Source organism: Chionomys nivalis, chromosome 7, assembly GCF_950005125.1.
Source record: "Chionomys nivalis chromosome 7, mChiNiv1.1, whole genome shotgun sequence".
NCBI classification, from domain to species: Eukaryota; Metazoa; Chordata; class Mammalia; order Rodentia; family Cricetidae; genus Chionomys; species Chionomys nivalis.
This window is the reverse complement of record NC_080092.1, coordinates 50228577-50249582: the sequence shown is the minus strand read 5'-3', so window position 1 is coordinate 50249582 and position 21006 is coordinate 50228577. Positions and strand designations below refer to the sequence as shown.

The window sequence follows — 21006 nt, the reverse complement described above, 5'->3', positions numbered from 1 at the left end:
CAACAGAAGCTATCAGATTCTTAGGAACTGGAGTTGCAGGTTGTTATGAGCCACTGAACATGGGTGCTAGGAACCAAACTCAGGTCCTCTAGAAGAACAGCAAATGCTCTTAACCACTGAACTATATTTCCAACCTCCAATCCCAGTATTCTTATAATTTTAAACTTCAGGCATGGGTGCTGGGGCTTGAACATGCTAAGCAAGCATGCCATCAATTGGCTCCATCTCCAACTGTGATTTTCATCTCTTTAACACAGCTGATAGTTCTTAATAACAATGATCCAATTCCTTGGATGATGAGACAACACAATGTTTCAACACAGAAGAAGATCACTAACACTCCATCTGTCTCTAAGATTTAGAAAACGGTTCAGTGGATCCATATGCTAATTACAAGACAGTGCATTTGATTCCATTTTTAAAGATAAGTTTATTTTGTCTTTGTTCCTGGGAAGATCCCCCCCCACACACACACACTGCAAGAAAGAATAAAGTTAAACCATTACTCCATATGGATAGTTAATGGTTCAAAAACTTCAGAAACTAAAATTGGGTCCTGATGTTATAAAAGTGGGTTCAAATTCTCCATAAATTTTCAACAGCTGTTCCAGCCACATAATAGCTCACTGAATTAATTAAGACTTGCTATTTTAAGAGACAGTAGTCAAAAGACAATGCTTTTATTCCAAGGCCACAACACATTGCCAGAACTGCCCAAGCAAATAGTCCTCAAGCCTCTTGTTTAAACACCGCAGGAAGGTTCATCAAGATAATCAGTATCACCTACTTCCTACTTAAGAAAACAGTCCAGTCATAAATACATTATATCCAGTAACTCTAGCTTACAGCTTACACCAACAGGTCCAACTTCTTTTTATTTTTTTAAATTTTTATTTTAAATCTTTTTGCAACAGATAAGAAATATGAGCAAACAGACGATTAAGACAAAAGACAACTATTAAAAAGAAATCTAGCCAAGCTTATACCAGCGACAAAACAAGTTATGAAACTAAACACCTACTTAGAATGTTCTATCAATTTGCACGCAGGAAATAAGTGTGATCGTCAGAGAATCAGACAGGAGCAACCAGGATGTTGTCAGGTCCTGGCTACACGGAAATGCTAATCAGCAAATCATGCAAGCTCCACTCATCATTTTCTATCTGCCCTCCAAAAGGAGGAACAGGTAAGATTAACCTCCTGATGATAGGTCCAGCTTCTTTACGGAGTGCCTAACAGCAGGCCGCTTAACTGAGAGCAGAACAACCACAGGAGTCGCTACATCAGGCCCGGGTACACACCCTAAGAAAACGAAGCTGGTCCACAAGGAACACCTTCATACCTATGCTTATCATGGTGGCATTCACAAGGTCGGGACATAGAGTCAGCCTAGGTTCCTGTCAATAGATGTATGTGTAGATATGTACATACCATGAGTTATGTATATATGTACATGCAGTGAAGTTATATGCGCATACAGTGAAATCATGTGTAGAAATATACACAGTGGAATCATGTGCATATGTACATACGGTAGTGTGCATATATACATACAGTGAAGTTATATGCACATACAGTGGAGTTATATGCACATACAGTGGAGTTGTGTGCATATAGTGGAGTTGTGTGCAGATATAGTGGAGTTGTGTGCAGATATGTACATACAGTGGAGTTGTGTGTGTGTGCAGATATGCACAAACAGTGGAGTTGTGTGCAGATATGTACATACAGTGGAGTTGTGTGCAGATATGCACATCCAGTGGAGCTGTGTGCAGATATGTACATACAGTGGAGTTGTGTGCAGATATGTACATACAGTGGAGTTTGATCTGAGCAGAAAAAAGAATGAAATCATGCACTTTAGGATAATGGTGGATGGAACTGGAGGGTAGCTGTGATACAGCTCAACATAGAAAACAGATTTTTAGGGACGAGGAAATGGGTGACTAGAGAAAGGATATCAGACTCCAAAGAGAAATGGAAGAAAATTCAGGTTTTGGCTTTCATAACCGTTAATCTACAAGAGACTGTTTTAAAATAATTTAGCTATTCAGGTACCTACTCAGGTCAACAATGGCATTCCCGTCATGAGTGCTCCAGTCCCTCATCAGTTCCCTAGCTCAGCTTCCTTTTCCTAACTAGGTCCACAGTCTCTCTGTCATTGCAGTGGGGACCAAGAATGGTCCTTGGGGTGAAGGTAAAGAACCAAGCAGAGTCAGAGGCAGGACTCCAGAGAGGCAGGGATGCAGGGGTGAAGGAAGGAGGGAGTGCGAATGTCTCCTTCCCTATGCCTTCTCCACTTCCCCTCAAAAGGAACTATCCTTTCTAAAACCAGCACAAAGGTAACCGTCAAAGTCCTAGAATCGACTCTATCTCAAAAACATAAAACAACAGTCTTAAGCCAAATGGCAGTCATGCATAGACTCTTAACAATGTGATAAAAGTGAAATTTCAAAACGCAACATTTTACTGAATATCCTCAAATAACCCAAAACTTAAATTCCCTTTAACGTTGAATATCTTGGCAAATTAGGTGAAAAGCAGGACAGCAGATGTACCATTGCTCCAGGTGAGGCTGCCAAGAACTCAGGTGGGGAATGTTTCTAGGGAAACATAAATCCAGACTAAACTGAGAAACAAGAGTCTTAGTTTTATGTGGGTCCTCTATCTCTTAACTATTAAGTGAAGAAATCCATGCTAAACATACCCTCCCCTCTATAAAGTTCAGACTATGGTACTTCTAATGGTTAACCAGAATCTCACCAATTAAAAAAAAAAAATCCAAAGAAAAAGGCCACGAATATGACCATCCTCTGCATAGCAGTCAGAGCTATCCTCGGCTGCGTGTGGCCTGTGGGAAATGCCTTTTCAGAGTATTCTAAACAGAAACCTGGAACTCTGTCTCCATGAGAAGCACTTCCCCCTAGCTTAAGGCCTAAACATGAGGCCTTCCAAGCGCTGGGCAGTAGCGCTGAACTACACCCCAGCCTTTCAACACAAGTCGTTAGGAATCTCATCTTCACAGGCCAGCCTGCCCCTCTTAACTCCATAAAGAAAATGCCATTATCTTGTTTAGTTAACATTTGTCCTGAGCGGACAAACCTCCGGGAACTTTTCCAGAGTGGCTATCAAGCACCTGGAGTTATTAAGCGTAACGAAGCATTAGTTAGCAGCCACTTCAGGGAAAGGCAGTTTGTTTTATACTTTGTAATTATTTTCCCTTTGCTAGTTTGGCACCTAACTCGATCGATCATGTGTGAGCCATGTTTTACTTTAAACACCTGAGCGTAGATCGTGATGTACACGTACTCCATTTTAAATTCCATTCTCTGGAGCAGCCATTTTCCTTAAACAAAAGAGAGGTCATCGGAGGAGTAGTGGCTAGGGTTTAATCCAAAGGCCAGATGGCCACCTCAAATGTTTCAATTATCCTAATCTCCAAACCACTCCAGAAGCTTTGCTGTTACTAAAATGAGTTTGCATGTGAACTAAGTGGCCTGTTACTTAATGTAATTATTATCAGAAACCACCAGAATAGCACGAGCTGTGTTAGGAGTTAAGGACCAACCTATCTAAAAATGCCCACTCTACCTGGGTGTGAAGATGTCAAGACTCCAGGCAGCCCAGAAGGTCTGGCACTTGGAGCTCCGCAGAAGGCTCAGCTCGAAAAGGCTGAGAGTGCATACAGCGGCTGATCTGGGGTGCCACGGGCACAGACTGTACTTCATCTCTGATCTGTCCCAATGAGCTACAGTTGACCTTCCAGGGACAGCTTTGGTCAGAGCATTCGGGGCTTTCTAATGTTTGTATTACATGCGAAGGTGTAAACCTGTGACTTCATTTCATTGCAATCCAAGAATCAAATCAGGGAGAGACTCCCTTGCTCTGACTCCTGGGGACTAATTATCTACCAGAGGGGACAGCAGAGCTGCGAACTGTCAAACTGGCTCAGGTTGGTTTAGCAGCAGAACACAATTAATAAAGAAATAATAGCTTTCTGAGAGATCTGTCTGCAGCTTCAAACAACCATGTCAAGCCAAAGTCCTGTTTCAAAGTTTCATTATGAGAAAGCCGTTGTCTATAAATCACCTCCATCTGGAATGCATCTCACTTCTCATAAACAGGACTGGCCTAACTGTGGATGATTATTTTCATACGGGTTAATGCTCTCCTGAAGAATCCCTTAATGCAAACCACATGCTAGCATCTTTAGAAGAGAAGATAGTCCTCAGGAAATTAGCTGGCTATATCAGATCAAAGAAATGGAACCAAATGGCTCCTAAAGCTCACAGAGTTTATAGTCTCAAATATTCTCACTGAACACATGTGGCTTGTAAACAGTGACCACATGAAATCTCACTGTGCACACAGCTCATCTGCGTGAGCTCTCTGTGCACACACAACAGCTCATCTGTATGAAATCTCACTGTGCACACACAGCTCATCTGCATGAAATCTCACTGTGCACACACAGTTCATCTGCGTGAGCTCTCTGTGCACACACAGCCATCTGTGTGAAATCTCACTGTGTACACACAGCCCATCTTTTAACATTAAATCACATTCAGGATGACTCCAGTCCTAACCCAAGACCTGGCCTGTCTATGGGGACAAACGCAACCCACAGTCCTGAAACAGGAACGTACACATTGCTAGGCTGTGACACAGAGTAAACATTACATGATATGGCATGTCACCGAGAATATTAATGTTTAAAGGAAAATGAAGGGTAAGTTCTATGGGGCAGGACTCTGGTTTGCCCAATGAGACATTCCCCAGGCCTGGAGTGTCACTGGCATTTAGTGGCATTTTGATTAAATGGATCCTATAAATATATCTGCTTACATTGTGAGGCACAGTGCTGGAACCAAGGGCACAGTGGGGAACAAGACAGACAAGGTTCCTCCAGGCTGAGCTCTCGCATTCTCACGCGAGGGATGGCAATCAAAGTAATTGGCTACTGACTGTGGTGAGAAGATGGAGTGTAATTACTGGTTGCCGTGAGCTGGGAGGGAAATATTCGGGTTGCCAGCAGGAATGACAGAGAACTTCTCAGATGGCGTTCCGACAGCCGGGTAGATGGGAGTAGTGTGAGTAGATCTCAAACACACTCTGGAGGGTTAACCAACTAGATTCACTATTAGCTGGGATATGGGCCAAGCAAAAAGATCTGAATTCCTAGGTATTTTAACTTCCCAGGTTTTTGCTATTTTTATTTTGCTTTAAGCTTAAGCAACTGTTTGATTCAATGTAAGACACAAAGGAACAAATTCTGAAAGAAGATAAAATTTCATTTAGTTTGCTAAGCTTTAGAGCTCTAGAAGACGTTCACAGAGATACCAATTCAACAGCAGAATTGCTTGGCAAAGAATAGATGCTTAATATTTAATTGAGCTTCACAATAAACCAATACTCAAATTTAAAACTAAGTCATGATCACTGGTTACTTTCAAGTCCTCCGAGAACCAAAATAAACACCCACAGAGGAATATGGAAAGGGTACCTTAGCTGAACTGTATTCAATCAGTGAAATTACATAATAATTTTTTGAAATGACTAAAATCAGATACCTGTTTTAGTGCTGTGTAGCTAACACCTTATGATACTAGCGGAAAACTACTAAACCATGCCTGAGAAACTGAAAACAAATGAAAAAGGAAATCCCAATACTGTACAAAAAACGTGGACAACTCGGAAATACCTTTGTCTTTTGGCTGAATGAGGGTTATATCTAAGAATACTACCTTAATCACTCAGGCAGAAACCTGCAGGCGGGAACTGAAGCAGACCATGGAAGGCTGTGGTTTACTGGCTTAGTCAGCTTGCTTTCTTAAGACTACCTTCCAAGGGATGACACCACTCCAAGTGGGCTGGGCCCTCCCACATCAACCCATCACTAATCAAGGAAATGCCTGTAGACACACCCACAGACCAATCTAAGAAGAGCAATTCCTCTTCCCTCTACTCAGGTGACACGAGCTTGGGTCAAATTGACAAAACCAACCAGCACCCTCATGTATACTTTACAATAAACTCCATGAGTGTTAGTTTGGTTTGACCTGTAATTTGCACGTACATTCAAGAGTAGAAAATTTCAACTTTGGCATAACTGACATTTGGGGCCAGGTAGTTCTGTTGTGGGAACTGTGCTGTGTATTATGGGATGCTCACCAGCATCTCTGACCTCTACCCAATAGATACCAACAGCACACCACACCCTCTCCAATGGCTGGAGATGGCCCAGCGGTTAAGGTTTGCTCCTTCCTCACAGCTTGCTCAACCTCCTTTCTTACAGAACCCAGATCCACCACCCTAGGAATGGCAATACCCACAATGGGCTGGGTCCCCCCCACCCATCAATCACTAATTAAGAAAATACCCTACAGGCTTGCCTTCAGCACAGTCTTATGGGGCTTTTCTCAACTGAGGCTCTGTCCTCTCAGATGTCTAAATGTGAAGTTGACATAAAACTAGCCAGCACACCACTATCTATGCCAATCCCATAATAGAATAACTGGCAAAGGCAAAGAGTTCTTATGCAATTATGTGTCCATATAAAAACATATGAACTGAAATACACTACAATTACTTTCATATGTGGCTACTAGAAGTAATTCAACATTTATCAATTTAGCCTTTCTTGAAATCTAAAAAGAAAAATCAATTCATTTGCTCAAATCATAGTAGACATTTCATGAGAAACCTGAGGAAGTCCAAGTTTTTGGGGGCTCTTCAACTTACAAAGCGAGATGAGTTATCATTTTTCACAGTCTTCGCATTTCCAAATGACTCCAGAATTGGATTTGCTTGTAAAAGCTGCCGTTCAAGTTCCCCCTAAAAGACATCACACGTACATATAGACATACACACACATAAATAAAAACAGATGTATGTTAATCTTGTGTCTTTACTTGGTCTTTGGGGTGAAAAAACCCATTACAAAACCACCCTCTTCCTGTCCCTCTCATCCTGCTGTCATCGGGGCCGCTGTGGCTCCTTGCTCCTGGATCTGATCATAGGTTCTGCTGAAAGAAAAAAAAAACCAGCACCTAGAGGGGGTCACCAGAGAAGAAAATGTCATGTTGGACTGATAACAGTTTAAACTAGGCAGAAAATAAAACTTAGCAATTGGTTTCCAAGAAATGAAACAGAGTGGAACAGCCTGTTTAAGAACACGTTACCACTGCTGTTGATTTTTATCCTGTTCGGTGTGAAGGCCTTGAGGGGGCTGACTGAATACTCTCTGCCGTACTGGTGGGCGTTTCCATCCACTGCCACAGTGCAGATGGAACAACAGTCCACCTCTACGTCAGACACTGGCTAAGATGGCAAGGCACTCACTTCACTAATATGTAGACCACACTTTAGTCAATCTTTATATGCAAACTAGGCTACAAAACAGATTTCTCAAATGAGAGGTGTAAGTTTATGAAACCCAACAGAAAGTTGCAGGAGAAAGCGCATGATGTCAGGCCTGGCCAAGAAAAACACTAAAATAATGTTATGTTTCTGGAATGTAATTACGGAATTATCTTTTATGACCTAAATAAATCTGGTTTTCCCCGCAAACACAAATCTTATCCCTGTACTTTAAATTGCCCACAATATTCTAGACCTAAAGAAAATAAATAAATAGAAGCTCCGAGAAAATGTGATTCTCTAAGCAAAAAAGGTGAAATATAAAGAATCTCAAGTAGGATTTGAAGTTAGTGGCCATCAAGCGAAGCAGGATGCGTGCCACTAACCAATCTCAAAACAGGAAGCAATGCATGCTGCGGTGTCACGCCGCCACTACTCAAGGTGCTGGGGCAGCAGCAAGGCCAACCGAAGACCTCACAGTTTCTGCATCCCCTGGTGGGGACTCTGTGATGTGATGCAGTTTGTAGGGCAGAACAGTGTTCCCAAGGCACCCACAAACATTCAAACATGATTCTGATGTCTATCTGAACTGCCTTAACCGCAGCCTACCACTGTGTCCAGCTGAATGTAGCCAAGAACTAGTCCTATCTTTTATTCATTGCCTAGTGCAGTGAACCTTACAGTTTATTGATTATAAATACTTAGATTGTTTTATGTAAATCTCTGTGTATTATATGTTAACAATCCCCCCCCCCCTTTTTGAGGTATCATTATGTAGCTCTGGCTGTCCTTGAACTTACTATGCAGAACAGGCTGGCCTCCAACTCACAGGGAGCACCTGCCTCAGCCTCCTGATTGCTGGGATGTGCTACCACTCCCAGTCACTAAATTTTCTTAAAGATGGCTGGAATCCTAAACAAATTTTGATTACTGAGAGATATTAGTACTAACGTCTGGTATGGGCTGGGGATGCAGCTTGGAGGGAGACTGCTTGCTATCCTGTTCAATTTGTGGGATTAGAAAGCAGAATTGTTAGGGACACAGATGCTCCGGTGAGTAAAGCACCTACTGTGAGATGGAGATCTGAAATACAGATTCTTTAAAGTCATGTGCCTTCCTGCCAAGTCATAGCTAAAACATCGATAATCTATCTTAAGATGCCATCCCAACTTGGAAGAGAATCAAGTACAGCATCCTGGTTCCCTATGCCCGGCAACAGGGATTCTTGGAGTCACATTGCTCTCACCAATGCCTTTCCCTTATGTCAGTATCAGCAAATGTTTGAGTGGACATAGATAAGCCCTAAAATAGTCTAGTAGTGCCTGGAAATGGGTAGTGAGCGAGCCAAAGGCAACCCTATGATCTGAGCTGAGGGCCCCAAAGTCAACATGCAGACCAGAAGAATTCTGTGTCACTTCTGCTGGCTTTCCTAATGGTACCATCCATGCATGGGGTTGTTTTCTCCTAACACATCTGAGACATCAGCGAGATCAAGTAAAGATCTTACATGAAGCTAATATAAAACTAATAACCACAGTCTTATAGTTACGAAATTAATTAGGTTAAATGGTACTCCTATTTCTAAAGACTACATACAGGGAATGAGACTATTTATATTCCCACTAGAACTAGGCAAGCACTCACCTTTGCTTCTAGTCTATATGATATCAAGAAACGTTCCTACAAATGCAGGGGAAAACATTTAAATCATTTACAAAATTCTAAGTATTTAGTTATATATTGTTTTAAGTTTATCATCATGATGAAAACTATATCCTTGTGTTTATTCTATATATACAACATCCTCTTGGGAAAGATGAGTTTGAAATGCGTAAATATTCTTTCAAAACTCCAGGTCAGCCGGCAGCTGTCATGGGGCAAGGACCTGTTGCACTCTGCAGGGCCAAGCACAAGTGCTCCAGACCACCAGGAGGGTGAGGGCAGGAGGTCTCAGCCACAGTGGAAAATCAGATTCCAATGCAAGCTGCATGACAACACGCTCTGGCTTCCCTATCGTTGTGTCACCTTACTTGCTTCAAGGCAGTTTAGGTCCCCGAGGAAGGACACAGTCGTCTGAAGATGCTGAGAGGCAGGTGCATGGGCTTGAAAGAATCATTCTTAGTGAATGGTAAAGTTTTAAAACTTTCCAGGTCTACTCTGAAATGCCCCATCCTGAGTCTTGGAGTGGCAATGGACACAGAAAGCCTCCGAGCAACCTGCCAGGAGGAGAAAATCCGCAGTGGTACTGTGCTTGCAGCTGCCTGGTGGGTGGCACCGAGGGCGGAAAGCCAAATATAACTTTCAATTACGTTATAAAACATATCTGAAAGTTCACAGATAAATCTTTGCCTGAAGTTTACTTTTGTAACTTGAATTTTGAAAACCAGTGTTTCTTTTATTTACTCGTATTTTCAAGGAGAACATAAGCGACATGCCGTACCACCTGGTGGTTATACTAGAGGGCAGACGTCGCTTTGCCAAGTGTGGATGAGGACACAGAGAAACAAACACTCGTGTTTGCTCTCCTGGTTCCACATGACCCAGCAATGCCACTCCAGGTGAGTGCTCAAGACCAATGAACCAAGTACCCAAGGGTTCAAAATGGCCCAAGCGAAGCAACCCAAACATCTGCCAACCACTCCGTGGACAAGGAAGATGGGGCATATTTAATACAACAGAACGTTATTAGGCCATAGAAAAGGATGCTCTGCTTCTAATGATCCAGTGTAGGTTAAACCTTGAAAACATTATCCCAAGTGAAAGAAGTCAGAAAACAATTCCCATTCTGTGCAATGTCCAGAATAGGCTCATGCATAGGAAACAGAGAGTGGACTGATGGTTGCCAGCGCCGGAGGAAACGGGAGGTAACTACTGCTAGTGGACAAGTGGACAGCGGGGTTTCTTGCGGGGAGACAAAATGAAAATGTCCTCCACTGGTGAGGATGCTATATTGTGTAACTGTGAATATGCAAAAGTACAGAGCTGTGCAAGCAAGTGGGCAAACTGGACAGAATGAATTGTATTGCAATATTTGGCCAATAAAGTTCCATGTAAATTCAGAAACCAGTGGAATAAAGGAGGAGAATGGAGAAGAAAATGAGCTAAAACAGAGAGCTACGTTGCAAGGTACAGTCAGCCCTCTGCAGGTTCTGCCCCACAAATCTAACCAAGAATGCAACTAAAATATTGGGAGTTGGGGTAGCACCCCTTATCTCCACAACAGCTGCTTATGCAGTATGTGTATATTGTAACCGGGATTATAAGTACTCTAGTGTGCCTTAAATTACACAAGAGGACTGCACAGGCTCGACTTTATACATGCTACCTGAGCACCTGACGGTTTTGGCATAGGAGGAGGGTAGAGAGCGGGGCCTGGAGTCAATCCCGCTCAGGTACAGAGCATAAGCTCACGTTTTCTGGGGGTTGCAGAACAACTGAGAAGCAACGCTCGCACGTCTCTAAACATCACATAGCTACTGCAGACTCGAAAGGCAGCAATGAATGTAGAAAGGCAGCCCTGCGGTTTGTGCACACAGCCAACATGCAGAGATGTGCAACTCAGCAGGGACAGCGCAGCCCAAAGCAGCAGCCTCCTCCTTGGGGAGAATTTGCTTCCAGGGTGGACTGGAACTCCTGAGGCATCCAAGTATGGCATGCTACTCACATACACCTGGGATGTACCAGTTTACAATAACATCGAAACAGTCTAAACGGCAATGGTGCCCATGCTTCCGAGAACCTGGAAAACCTATATAGTTACCACTCTCATTAGTGCTCTTGGTGCCGACCTAAAGGCCACAGAGCGTGCACTCTGAATGCACAGGTTTCTTGTTCGTGCTGCCTCATGATAACTCAAGTGTTATCCCTTCCCAGCTACATTGCTAACCTGGGCTGCAGCAAGTCACAAAAGACCACCACAGGCCTTCATAGATATCAGAGTTCCAGTGATGGACAATTTCTCACCTTATATGTTAAGAAAGATGCTTGAGAGTCTCAGCATCTGTGATAGTTTCTCTGGGTATGCAGGTATTCATGATCTTTTCTATATGTATTAATAGAGCAATTATATGCCTCAACATCACTGTCTTTTGCTTGTGGAAGACATAAACCTAACTATTGCTGTGCCAAGGTGAGAATCCGGTCCAGAGCCACGTCCTGCTCTTCAAGGACTCCGGCTCAGTTCTGTCCTCTCTCTCCTGGGAAGCAGGAAGTCTGGCTCTCGTTTGTGGTTTGTCCAATGTTGGGCATGCTGGGGCTAAAAGGCAGGCAGCTGATAACTGCTCCACTACTTGCCCAGCACAAAGAACATTCTCATTTATTGAGGATATTAACTACAACAAGGCAAGCTTTTGGGCTAAAACACACATAGGCATAAATTATAAAATGCCATAAAAACCTATTAGAAATTTAGTTGCCACAAAGGAACAACTTTCAAGGTGCCCCCAATTTAAAATGTAATGTATAGCATAAAACAAAGTTTTCATGTGCTTGCTAATAGTAAGACAGTTCCACCTAATATGACTGATGAAACATCTTAATTTTAAAGACTTCATAAACATGCATTTCAATGTCATGATAAAGGGAAAACATTCAGGTTATCTAGAACACACATCTAAAAAGCACAAATGCATGCTGCTTTGTGTGAAAGAGTAAGACTCTAGCAACACATTTTCAGCATTAAATCTTGTTTTAGAAGATTCCACTTAGAACCAAGAGTGCTACATGTTTCTAGGAGAGGCTTGCTCTAAAGACAGCAGTCAGGGCAGGCACTCAAGACTGAGAAGCAGAAAGAAAATCACTTGCCTGGGGCTTCACTGGCTTAGGCGAGTCCTGCTGCTCATTACAAACAGATAGGCAGACGTTAGCACAAAGCACAAGCCCACAAGAAGCGGGAGATGGTTTGGCTGGCACACGAAAGCTTACCAACTATTACAGTGTCTCAAAACATCAGAGGTTCACTGACACCATATTCTGTGTTTTTACCTTAACATCCATGGTTTCTTCCCACAGATCCCCCAACCCCTAGAGCTGCTATAGGCAGCAGCCGCAGACTATTATTCTGTAGTCCGGAAAGAACCACTAAAATCATTTACAGACACTCACTTGGTGGAAATAAGAAATCTTCATAGGCACTGCTATTAATTTATAACCATTCACACCGATCTCTGCCAGAAATTGGGCCTCAAGCCATAGCCATAATTCCCTTGTGAGAAAGCCTAGTTAATTTCTTTGTACTGTGCCTAGCTCCTCCCGACTGGAAGAAGCGAGGGTCCTGGGTGTGTGGCCAGGGGGCTGCTAGCCAGAGCAGTGGGTGCAGCAGCTGTGCTTTCCTGGTTTGCATCTAATATTATAAAAGAGCCGAATGCAGACAAAAACAACAGAGCAAAGACTTACAGGAATGTTATGGTCCTTTCTTCCTTTGTGTGAAGAAGCAACATGGGCAAGGTACTGAATGACTTTCTTTGTATTCTCTGTCTTCCCGGCACCCGATTCACCCCTAAAAGAAATATCAACATCAGCTATTTTAAAAAGAAAGTTGAGCACATGTGTTCCAAAATTACAATAGATAAAATGAAACTGAACAGAATAAGAATTAGGGAAAGAAAAAAAAAAGAGTGAGAGAAAGCAGGAGAAAACTCACAGGCAACAGTAATAATAGAAAAGAAAGTATTGCTCCTGTTTTTCTGTGTTTTTAAATGATCAACTCCTTATTCTTAGAGCTAACCTGGCTATCAACACTACCATCACTGAACCATCTTGAAAAATTGTAATCTTTCTTATAAAATACATACTGGACAATGAGCTCTGGGTTGCAAAAAAAAGATTTACTTTTGCACCTGTCTTTCATCTTTCCTACTATTTCAATAGGCACACACAAGCCTGTTTTCGTGTGTGTTTGTTTTCATGGTTTTTGTAACAGAGTCTCCTACTGCAGCCCAGTCTAGCTGGCCTGGAACATACAATGTAAACTACTCTTTTGAAATTACAGTGATTCTTCTGCCTCAGCCTCCCAAGTGGTGGGAGTAAAAGATTAATCACCAACCCTGACTAAAACTGTTAAAAATGATTATATTTTTAGAAAAGGGTATTAAGCCAGGCGTGGTGGCTTATGCCATTAATCAATTCCAATACTAGGAAGACAGAGGCAGGTGGGTCTCTGAGTTTGAGGCCAGCCCAGTTTACAAAGTAAGTTCCAGGACAGCCAGGACTACACAGAGAAACCCTGTCTCAAAAAGCAAAACAATGTATTAAATTAGCCCAAATAAATATTCACTGGGAGTGCTCATGGGAAACAAAGGAAAATTCCAAAACACATTTTTCCTGCTCCTGGGGGTAAGAGCTTCCATAAGCAAAGAGAAATTTATTAGAATGATCATGATCGTGGAAGACAAAAACAAAGCAAAAGCCACTGTATTAGAAACACCCTACCACCGACAGAGAAACCACCAAACACGCCTTCGTAGAGAGCAGCCTGAAGGAACTGGAGGCCCTGGGATGTTTGCTTGTCTCTGGTGCTCAACCCCAAAGCACTGAGAGTCTCCCAGGTCAGAACCAGTGCTGCACTGCACACATCTTGAGAAAGCCTTCCCAAGGGTAGTGGCCTCTCACACAGGGCTCCTGACTGCATGATCTCATGAGCTGGTTTGTGTCTGAACCCACATAACCTCACACAGTACGCTTAGTATTCTGGACTAAGCTTGAAGTAAAGATAGTCCTCTGGGGTGCTTAGGAACACCCAGATTCTCACCTTTCTGCTCAGAATAGTTCAGGTCTCCAGAAAATTGAGCAATAATATATATGATATATACATATGATTATATAAAAGCACTATATGAAATATACCTTTATATATTATATATACAAGGTTATATATATACTTATTTGAATTATAACAAGACATCTAATCTCTAACTAAAATTTTAAACTCAGTTCGCCTGCACTCAACTGCAGTCTCTAAGTGCTTTACCCTGCCACCAACTCTACCAGCAAGTCCTGACTCCTCTGCTTGGAACCTGTATTTGTTTTTTTTTTTCCTAAAGAAAGTTAAAATTTTAATTATTTTCAAACTCCCTGTGTTGGCTAGTTTTATTTCACTCTGACACAATCTATAGTCATCCGAGAGGAGGGAAACTCAATTGGAAAAATGCCTTTATAAAACTGGGCTGTAGGGCATTTTTTTTTTTTTTCGAGACAGGGTTTCTCTGTGGCTTTGGAGCCTGTCCTGGAACTAGCTCTGTAGACCAGGCTGGTCTCGAACTCACAGAGATCCGCCTGTCTCTGCCTCCCGAGTGCTGGGATTAAAGGCGTGCGCCACCATCGCCCGGCGGGCATTTTCTTAAGAGATTGATGTGGGAGCACCCAGCCCATTCTGAGTGGAACAACTCCAGGGATGGTGATCCTACGTCCTTTAAGAAAGCAGGCTGAGCAAGTCATGAGGAGCAAGCTAGTAAGCAGCACCCCTCCATGGCCTCTGCATTACCTCCTGCCTCCGGTTCCTGCCTTGCTTGAGTTCCTGTCTTGGTTTTCCTCAATGGACTGTGATTCCAGATATGGGAGCCAAATAAACCCTTTCTTCCCCAAGTTGTTTGTTTGTTTATTTATTTGTTTGTTTGTTTGTTTATTTATGATTTCTGCCTCCTCCCCGCCACCGCCTCCCATTTCCCTCCCCCTTCCCCAATCAAGTCCCCCTCCCTCGTCAGCCCGAAGAGCAATCAGGGTTCCCTGCCCTGTGGGAAGTCCAAGGACCCCCCACCTCCATCCAGGTCTATTAAGGTGAGCATCCAAATTGCCTAGGCTCCCACCAAGCCAGTACGTGCAGTAGGATCAAAAACCCATTGCCATTGTTCTTGAGTTCTCAGTAGTCCTCATTGTCCGCTATGTTCAGGGAGTCCGGTTTTATCCCATGCTTTTTCAGACCCAGGCCAATTGGCCTTGGTGAGTTCCCAAAAGAATATCCCCATTGTCCCAGTGTGTGCATGCACCCCTCGCGGTCCTGAGTTCCTTGCTCGTGCTCTCTCTCCTTCTGCTCCTGATTTGGACCTTGAGATTTCTGTCTGGTGCTCCAATGTGGGTCTCTGCCTCTGTCTCCTTTCATCGCCTGATAAAGGTTAATATTCAGGAGGATGCCTATATGTTTTTCTTTGGGTTCACCTTCTTATTTAGTTTCTCTAGGATAACGAGTGATAGGCTCAATGTCCTTTATTTATGGCTAGAAACCAAATATGAGTGAGTACATCCCATGTTCCTCTTTTTGGGTCTGGCTTACCTCACTCAGGATAGTGTTTTCTATTTCCATCCATTTGCATGCAAAATTCAAGAAGTCATTGTTTTTTACTGCTGAGTAGTACTCTAATATGTATATATTCCACACTTTCTTCATCCATTGTTCCATTGAAGGGCATCTAGGTTGTTTCTAGGTTCTGGCTATTACAAACAATGCTGCTATGAACATAGTTGAGCATATACTTTTGTTGTATGATAGGGCATCTCTTGGGTATATTCCCAAGAGTGGTATTGCTGGGTCCAGGGGTAGGTTGATCCCAAATTTCCTGAGAAACCGCCACACTGCTTTCCAAAGTGGTTGCACAAGTTTGCATTCCCACCAGCAATGGATGAGTGTACCCCTTTCTCCACAACCTCTCCAGCAAAGGCTATCATTGGTGTTTTTTATTTTAGCCATTCTGACAGGTGTAAGATGGTATCTTAAAGTTGTCTTGATTTGCATTTCCCTGATCGCTAAGGAGGTCGAGCATGACCTTAAGTGTCTTTTGGCCATTTGAACTTCTGTTGAGAATTCTCTGTTCAGCTCAGTGCCCCATTTTATAATTGTGTTGATTAGCCTTTTACGGTCTAGTTTCTTGAGTTCTTTATATATTTTGGAGATCAGACCTTTGTCAGTTGCGACAGAGCTACAGTATTGAAAACAGCTTGGTATTGGCATAAAAACAGGGAAGTCAACCAATGGAATCGAATAGAAGACCCTGACTTTAACCCACAAACCTATGAACACCTGATTTTCGATAAAGGAGCTAAAAGTATACAATGGAAAAAAGAGAGCATCTTCAACAAATTGTGCTGGCAAAACTGGATGTCAATCTGCAGAAGAATGAAAATAGATCCCTATCTATCACCATGCACACAACTCAAGTCCAAATGGATTAAAAACCTCAATATCAGTCCGAACACACTGAACCAGATAGAAGAGAAAGTGGGAAGTACTCTACAACACATGGGCACAGGAGATCACTTCCTACGTATAACCCCAGCAGCACAGACATTAAGGGCATCATCGAATAAATGGGACCTCCTGAGACTGAGAAGCTTCTGTAAAGCAAAGGACACTGTCACTAAGACAAAAAGGCAACCCACTGACTGGGAGATCTTCACCAACCCCGCAACTGGAACCTGTATTTGAACTACATTATTGGAACAGCCCACACCTCAAGTTTCCAGCAGGCTTACCAGCTGCACTGTCTCTCCAGCTCTCTGCAGCTGGTTAACCTCGGCCTCAAGCACAAGAGGGCTGGGCAAAGGGATCTTATTGGCCAGCTGAAGGACTGGAGTGGAAAATAATCACTGAGCTTCCGTATTCTAACTCTGAAAAATGGAGGCAATGGATCTGCTCCCTCCTAGTTCCGGAAACAAACCACTTTCTGACTTGCTGCCTGTGATGCTGAGCTCGGTTGTCAACCTGACTCCATGCATCTGGAATCAACTAAAACCCAAGCAGCTTGACACACTTGTGGGGGATTTTCTCGATCGTATCATTTGAAGTGGGAGACCAACCCTAAGTCTGGATCATCTGCAGTCAGCGGACACACCCAAAGTCTGGCTACACCTTCTCATGGCAGCCCACAAAAAGGACATGGAAGGAAAACTTTTGTCTTTTGTCCCCCTGTCCTCACTCTCCCGGGCAAGTTCATTGGCCCTGGTGCTGAAGCCTCCCTTTACTGGTGTTAGAACACCCACTTCTTCAGGTCTCCAGCACACACGGGAGACCCGTTGGATTCTTGGCCTTTCCATTGGAAGACAGTCATTGTTGGATTGGCCAGACCACAGCCTGTAAGCCATTCTAATAAATCCTACACACACACACACACACACACACACACACACACACACACACATGACCACCTCTTTGTCTTCTCTTATGAGGTTCTGAGTCTTAGGTACTCAAACTACCAGACTTTCAATAAGGTTTCTGCCCATTATAGAGAATATTACATCCTTTAAATTCTCATTTTATGTAATTTGTATTATTAAATCTATCTATATTTTCCTCCAACCTTTGGAAAGTTTCAGATTTTATAGCTGAATCTTTGTTCAACCTAAAAAAATATATAGTTTGAGATAATATAATCCCCCCTCACAGATGACTTGGCTCACATCCCTGTATCTAGAGTCTCCAGCAATCTCGGATGTAATCTTCCCCCGCCTACTTGTTTCTCATATATATTGTCTATTTGTGATCCACACCACAACGCAGAGATTTCTGAAATACAACTAGCAACCGTTAGCACCATTCTTTGGAAAAACAAAAAGATAAAAGAAAAATATTCTCTGAAGTTCATTTCATAGATACACTTCAAATAATTTTGTTTCATTATGCTTGCTGCACCTTCCCGAAACCCCAGCTGCCCACCCCACCCAAAGCAGCCAGACTTCTGAGAGAAATAGCATCAGCATAACATGACTTTTAAGGAAAATAGTCATTTTTATCTCTCAGGTAATTCTTTCATTCAAAACCAGCAAGGGGGAGGTTTATTTGCCTTCCGCAGCTCAGCATCCAGCCGCAGATCCGGCCTCAGGATGCCGTGGACTAAATGAGTGAAGCAAGGCCCTGCTTGTTTTGTTTCAGTGTTCCTGTCATTAATATCCTTCAACCACCATATTAGCCATCTGGCTACTACTGGTCTATAACGACTTTTTATACTTTTATTTAGCCATTCACAAACACTTATGAATCAACTTCTGAGGGCCAGTCATTCTTCCAAGTGCTAGAGACGATGGCAGTGAACAAGGTCGAGTCCCTGTGGAGCTCCAGTTTAGGGGAGGGAACACACTAGGAAAGAAATTACTACAAACCATGCTGCATTTTCCGAAGGAAAGAAGACAGACACTGAAAGGAGAAGTCTGAGGAGAAGGGTCAGCCTTCTCCAGACGGGAAAGCATTCGGACAGATGGACAGACACGTACAAAGACGGCCAGCACAGAAGAACTTGGTGTGTTCTGGGACCTGCTGGCTAAAGATGAAGGCAGAAAAGGGCAGCCTGTGCCCATCAAGTAGACACAGGAAATGCCAGGAACTCTGGGAGTTCATGGTAAATTATTTGGATTTTACTCAAGTACAATTTCTTCTTTCTTTTAAAGATTATTTTTACTTTATGTCTAAGTTTTGCCTGCATGTATATCTATCTGTATATCATGTGAATTCAGTGCCTACAAGGTGAGACAGTAATAACACACACCTTTAATCCCAGTAGCCACACTAGTTTGGCACAGAAACCAGTCGTTAGTGGTGAACTCCTTTAATCCCAGAACTAGAGAGGATTATAAAATGGGAGGAGACAGCTCTCAGACACAGTCTCACTCTGGGAATCCTAGAGGCAGGATCGCTATTTTGGACTGAGGTTGAGGTAAGAGACAGTGGATGGCTGCTTTGCTTTTTGGATCTTCAGGCTGAAGCCAAATTTCTCTGAGTTGTTATTAATCATGCTTCAAAGGAGGGCTAGAGAGATGATTCCTGGGAAAGACCACTGACTGCTCTTCCAAAGGACAGGGGTTCAATTCCCAGCACCTACAGGGTGGCTCACAAATGTCTAAAACTCCAGTTCCAGGGTATCGGATGCCATCTTCAGATCTCCATGGGCACTAGGCACACAAGTGGTGCCTAGGCACACACATAGGCATACCCACACACACTGAAAAAAACTTAAAACTATTGGGAAGTTTTTTGAACCTACCTCTACACTACTCAGATTCCGGGTGTGCCCTGGCTTATGTGGTGCTGGGTATCAGAACCAGATCATTTGTCCACTCTGGGTGAGCACTCAACCAAGAGAGCTACACCCTCAGCTCACGCTCAATCAATTCTATCCATTTGTTTATCTCAAAACTTTAAGCCGGGCGGTGGTGGTGCACGCCTTTAATCCCAGCACTTGGGAGGCAGAGGCAGGCGGATCTCTGTGAGTTCGAGACCAGCCTGGTCTACAAAGCTGGTTCCAGGACAGGCTCCAAAGCCACAGAGAAACCCTGTCTCGAAAAACCAAAAAAAAAAAAAACAAAAAAAAACAAAAAAAAAACCAAAAAAAAAACCAAAACTTTAAGGCATGCCACTCTTAACAACAACCAACTGCACTCAATACAGGACTCAACTCTGGATATTTGTATATGGCAGATAACTGCTTTACAAAAACCAACCCAAACCATAAATGTCACATCTTGACTGGAGACAATCATTACACTACACTAAAATATATTTGCAAGGAAAAGAAATTTGGGGCAATCAGCTTATCTAAAATCACATAAAGGTCAGTGTTCTCTAAAGACAGGACTAGGAGTAACTGCTTTATCAGTCTTAATACTAACACTATGGAGAGTCACCAGGAGGGCTACACTTCCCCTTTCAGTTCAGCGGTGGAATCTGAAGATCAAAGATGTGCCTGGTGTGTCCTCACAATGAGCAGCAGTGGGTCTGCAGGCTCACACTATAGGGTAGTCTTCAGAGCTCAACCGGGGAGTGTGGGCAGCAGAGGTTCAGGTATAAGCTGGAAGTTCAGCCTTTGCAGGAAATGCAAATTAGAAACTAAATGACTACAAAAGTAACAGTTAAAGATAAACTATCAAACTATGTACATACTTTTCTATGTATTTGCTTTCATTACATATGTATGGGTGTTTTGCCTGCATGCATGCCTGTGTAACGCCTGTGTACCACACACATGCTTGTCCGGGAACCCAGAAGAGGTCTGCAAAACAGCCATGTGGATGCTGGGAAGCCAATCCAAGTCTCTAGAAGAGGGGCCAGAGCTCTTAATGCTGAGCTATCTTTTGAGCCCTATGTAAACTATTACTTACAAAAACAAAACCCAAGCCGGGGCGGTGGTGGCGCACGCCTTTAATCCCAGCACTTGGGAGGCAGAGGCAGGCGGATCTCTGTGAGTTCGAGACCAGCCTGGTCTACAAGAGCTAGTGCCAGGACAGGCTCCAAAACCACAGAGAAACCCTGTCTCGAAAAACCAAAAAAACCAAAAAAAAAAAAAACCCCATATTGCTCCTATTTTTGGTACTTAGTATAAAATAATTACTAAATAATGAACACAAATAACTTTCTCATAAAATTGACTAGTTATTTGCATATAGAAAACTTTCGCTTGGCTATGAACCAATGTAAGGAAGATGTGAACACACTTTTGGAATACTTTACTTGGATTTTCTTTTTTTTCGTTTTTTCTTTACTTGAATTTTCAAAAGCACTAAGGAACACAGACTATTAAACCTGTTTTTTGGTTTACAACATTACTTATAAATATAAAGGCTATTATATATCACAATTGTGGTGTCCAAAAACAAACAAAAGGCTGTGGTGAACATGTACTAGGACAGGGGAAGGACCTTTCTGGGGTGACAGCACTGTCTTCTGTGTCC

At 42.8% G+C, this 21006-nt stretch overlaps 1 protein-coding gene and 1 non-coding gene across 5 annotated transcripts in view; both read right to left on the bottom strand.

The window, feature by feature from the left end:
- Myh10 (myosin heavy chain 10) overlaps nucleotides 1–21006 on the bottom strand; it is a 131863-nt gene that overhangs the window by 64320 nt on the left and 46537 nt on the right. For 2 of the 4 annotated variants that reach the window (XM_057775512.1, XM_057775514.1), the window contains exons 5-7: nucleotides 12754–12856; nucleotides 12163–12192; nucleotides 6742–6834 (exon numbers count right to left, since the gene is read on the bottom strand). In XM_057775512.1, coding sequence (XP_057631495.1) covers nucleotides 6742–6834; nucleotides 12163–12192; nucleotides 12754–12856 — 226 coding nt within the window. The remainder of the gene's footprint in view (nucleotides 1–6741; nucleotides 6835–12162; nucleotides 12193–12753; nucleotides 12857–21006) is intronic. The other 2 variants (XM_057775513.1, XM_057775515.1) reach the window with 1 other exon arrangement.
- LOC130878854 (U8 small nucleolar RNA) lies at nucleotides 1073–1207 on the bottom strand. Its single transcript, XR_009057473.1, has one exon. It is a non-coding gene; the product is annotated as a U8 small nucleolar RNA (small nucleolar RNA).